A 4532-nucleotide genomic window follows, 5' to 3' on the forward strand; every position below is an offset into this window, starting at 1 on the left:
ACGTCAAAATTTACTATTCGTCTTGCATCATCCATGTTGCTAAAAATTGAGGGTCGAAAATTCTGAGTTGAAATACGTTTGATAATGAACAATCTCCCTTATTGGCTGAGTTGAAAAATAAATTACCAATCGTAAATTTCAATCGATTTTGACTTTCATTAAAAGGTCTATATATTTGTTTTCAATTAGATAACCCAAAAAGTGCATTATTTTTTTTAAAAAATTATTTGAATTTATGTCTGCCTTTGAAATTTGCTAATGACGAAATCTCGCAAATAATTTTTTTAAAGACCAATATCAGAAGTCATTAGATCCATCGATGCTAATTGAGAATTTGCTGAATCAGTTTATTTTCACTTGTTTAGTAGTTATATTTTTTATAGCCACCTTTTATTAATGCAGATTCCCTTAAAGCAAGATTGCGTATGAACTTTTTGTTTTCCTACGTTAAAAAGACAACATGATAACTTTCAACTAAGAGTGTCATCACTGAACAATGCCTTTGAAAGGCAACTAATTCATTAACGAAGTGGAGTTTGGTTAAGATTTGGTCTAGTATTCTTCAAATTGGGCATTGCTTGTTGTTGAAATGCGCATGGTGACCTATAATAGTTGATTGTCTCTGGTGACTAGTCTCAATAATTCTACGTATATTTATTATATATATAGTAAAAAAGTGCCACACATATTTGCATTGATTGATGTTCGGTTAATCGAAGCAGAAGCTGATAAATAAGCATGCTTTCAAATGAATAATTGTGATGAAATTATTCTTAAATTGCACTTGATAATGGTATCATTGAATTCAAGATAAAATCCTTGCTTGAAATGTTTTTGTTTATATCTTGCAGATATTCAAAAAGACCTGATAGAAAAATGGGAAGACGACGACAAAACATTGATTCAAACTAATGCCATCACAAACATAATACCATTGATTGAAAATGAAAATTGTATTTTAATAAAAGGGAATCCAGGTTCCGGAAGAAGCTTTACAATTCGGCATATTGCATTAAAACTTCGAGACGGAATGTGTAAACAGGAATATGAAATAGTTTTATGTAGAAAGTCTAAGGATATCGAAAAGAACTTTAAAGCAGAAACATATCAAGTATTTGTATGTGATGATATATTCGGAGAATATACTATTAATCGTCGTGAAGCTAACAGATGGTCGACACAACTGACAAGAGACTATATAACAAACATTCTCTGCCGTGGGAAATCCAAACTTGTACTTTCGGTAAAAAATCAGGTGTTCCAAGAATCCCTGTTTTCACAATTAAACTACTTAAAGTTTGCAGAGATAGACATGTCAGTCGTTACACTTGATCAGAAATGTGCAATAGCAAAACAGCTTTTACAAATTGATGAAGAGGCTAATAGTGCTTTCATAGATAACTTTAGAAAAAATGGCATTTTACTTGATATAGAATTCGCGCCCTTAACATTTACGCTTTGCAAAAGCAACATTAATATTCCACTGTTTTTTGAAGACCCAATTGAAACTTATTGTAAGGAGTTAAATGCATTACAAAATGTTGAAGACAAATCAAAACTATGTGCATTATTTTTACTGATTGTTCACAATGGTTATATGGACGAGAACTATTTTTCTGCCCACCAGACTCTAGATGAACGCAATCTAATAGAAAGCATTTTTAAGGAATTTGCAATATCAAAAACCATTCCAACTTCTAGCATGGAGGATCATTTAAAGGTGTTTGAAGGGCGGTTGATTGTTAAAGAAAGAGGTATTTTTCGGCCTAAACACCAGATATATTTTAATTGTCTTTGTTCTTTCTTTGGTGATGATAGTCAGAAAATGCAGAAGTTGTTTATCAAATGCGCACATAGTCAAGTAATTAGTAGGAGAACTGCTTTTAGTTCCCTCCAGTTAAACGATGTCCCTAGATTTACAGTTTTGATCACACCAAATAACGAACAGATTTATTTTGAAAGAATGGTAGAGGATATTTGTCACGGAAGTATTTGGGATACTCTAGAAAATGATCAACTACATAAATCAACCACATTTCGTTTAAGATTTCTAAAATATTTGAAAGTCCTACCGGAAGACAAGCAAAGACACATTGTGAACAGTTTTGATCATAGAGGTTCATGTAGTCCAGTATCTATTCTTTATGTTGCAGTATACCATGGTCTCATGCACTTAGCAACATACATTTTACAAATCTCTTCAGCACAGTTGATGGACAGCCAAGATAAGTTTCCACCACTAATTGCAGCTTGTGAAAGAGGACATAAATGCATAGTAAATCTTCTAATTGAATGTAAAGCAGATGTAAATCAAATGGATGATTTTGGCAGAAGACCACTCATAGTAGCTGTCCAAAACGATCATTCTAGTGTTGCGGAAGTACTCATAAACAAAAATGCAGATATTAATTTAGGTGACAGAAATGGCTGGACGCCATTCATGTGGGCTTGCGTATTAAACAGGAATGAGGTAGCAAAACTCCTTATGGAACACTGCGCCGATGTAAATCAAGCTAGCAATGATGGATCAACTCCTTTGTTTTGGTGTTCAATAATGGGGCTTGAAAGTTTTGTTATCCTTCTCCATGCTAAGGGATCAAAAGGATCACTGTCAACTCCTAATTGTAACGGGAAAACACCACTGATGGCTGCAAGTTATTTCCGACGACAGGAAATAGTCACCTATTTGCTTCAGCATTTGGAATCTGTAGACGAAACTGACAATGAAGGTTGGACACCCCTAATGGAAGCTTGCTTTGACAATGACAATGGTAGCTGGAATACATTTTTAGATCAATTTAACCAGGGGAAAGGTTTGTGGTTTCCATTGCTCAAACTTGTGTCAGAAATGGAAAAATACTGCGATGACTCCGTTGGATATAATTCGATTATTGACCAATTGCTTTCAAAATCTAATATAGATCATCAAGATAATGACGGTAAGTCTGCTCTTCATCATGCATGTGAAGGGCAATACAATCGTATTGTCAATATTTTGACTGAAAGGGGAGCAAATGTTAATTTAGAAGACACAAATAAATCGACAGCCATTATGGAAGCCTGTTTTATTGAGGATGAAGATACAGTTTTGCCTTTAATGGAGACACCAGCTGGACCTTGTAGACCAATTATCGAACAACTCCTTAGCAAGGGTGCTAATATTAATTCAACTGACAAAGAAGGATGGAATCCTTTTTGTTATAATTGTGAGACCGGAAACAGTAACATGGTTCACAGATTAATTGAATTTACGAATGATGTGAACACAACCTACAAAAATGGAAAAACACCTCTACAAATGGCTCAAAAATGTGGTAATAATGAAATTATTTGTCTGCTTAAACAAAAAGGCGCCCATCAAAATACGATAGAAAATGAATCACATGATATACAATTTGACACTTTGAGCTCAGTGGAATCGATATCTTATAGCTCAGATTCAGAAACTGAATCTTTACCTGATGCTAAAAAAGATGTAGGCAGATTGTTACTTCAAGCTTGCAGACATAGAGATGAGGATAGGTTTCCATCACTGCTAGAGGAAGCAGCAAGTGAGAATATTTTGAACATTTCAGGCAAAAAAGGCAAAACTCCATTGATGGAAGCTTGTAGGTATAAAGATACAGGAAAAGTAAAACTTCTGTTAGAAGCAGGAGCCAGTGTCAATAAAGACGATATGAATTGTTGGACTCCTCTCTTAGAAACATGTAAAGTTGGAGATATAGAAATGGTACAACTCCTCTTAGAAAACAAAGCAGAGATCAACAAATCAGACGATCGCGGATATTCTCCCCTTTTTATTGCAAGTACAAATGGAAGTAAGGACATAGTAGAATTACTTTTAAGTCATCGGGCGGATGTAAACATTGCCAACAATGCAGGAATAACACCCCTTCTAGCAACATGCACAAAAGAGTATATTGACATAGTCCAACTACTAATAGATCGAGGAGCAAACATCAACCAACCGGATGCTTATGGCAATACTTCACTTATGATTGCAGGGTTTTATGGATACAACAAAATATTAAAACTCCTTTTATCGAAGAAGGCAAATATCGATCAAAAAGACAGTAAGGGATGGACAGCTTTTTCCTGGGCGACAAAAGGTGGCAATGCAAATACATTTGTTAAGATGGCATACATCCACTCTTTACCAGATTGCCAAACCGGTGATAACCATGCAGAAAAGCAAGCATAATAATTGCGTAAGGAGACGGAAGCATTCCAAAAATTATTCGTAAACTGATCGACAATACTTCAATTGCTATGGTTGTATACATAAAAATAAAAACAATGTATGTACATGTATATCATAAACACAATTCCTTTTTACGATATGTCAAAGTGAAAAAATCTAATTACTTAATCGCATACATGTACGTGTATCAAATAAGCTGTCCTGTAAGATACGTATAAAAAGCTTAAACTTAAAATTAATTAAACATGTGGTCAAGTTTCAGGGTTAGAAAATTGACATGATCGATGGCCCATTAGTGTAATTTGTGACTACTTCGAGTAAGATATAATTT

The 4532-nt window shown here is 34.4% G+C and overlaps 1 protein-coding gene across 1 annotated transcript; it reads left to right on the forward strand.

Annotated features, from left to right (window-relative positions):
- The first annotated feature begins 1030 nt into the window (after window positions 1-1030).
- LOC134727510 (ankyrin repeat domain-containing protein 50-like) lies at window positions 1031-4201 on the forward strand. Its single transcript, XM_063591891.1, has one exon. It carries the CDS (start codon window positions 1031-1033, stop codon window positions 4199-4201), a length of 3171 nt encoding a protein of 1056 aa, XP_063447961.1.
- Window positions 4202-4532: the final 331 nt, after the last annotated feature.

This window comes from Mytilus trossulus, chromosome 8, assembly GCF_036588685.1.
Source record: "Mytilus trossulus isolate FHL-02 chromosome 8, PNRI_Mtr1.1.1.hap1, whole genome shotgun sequence".
NCBI classification, from domain to species: domain Eukaryota; kingdom Metazoa; phylum Mollusca; class Bivalvia; order Mytilida; family Mytilidae; genus Mytilus; species Mytilus trossulus.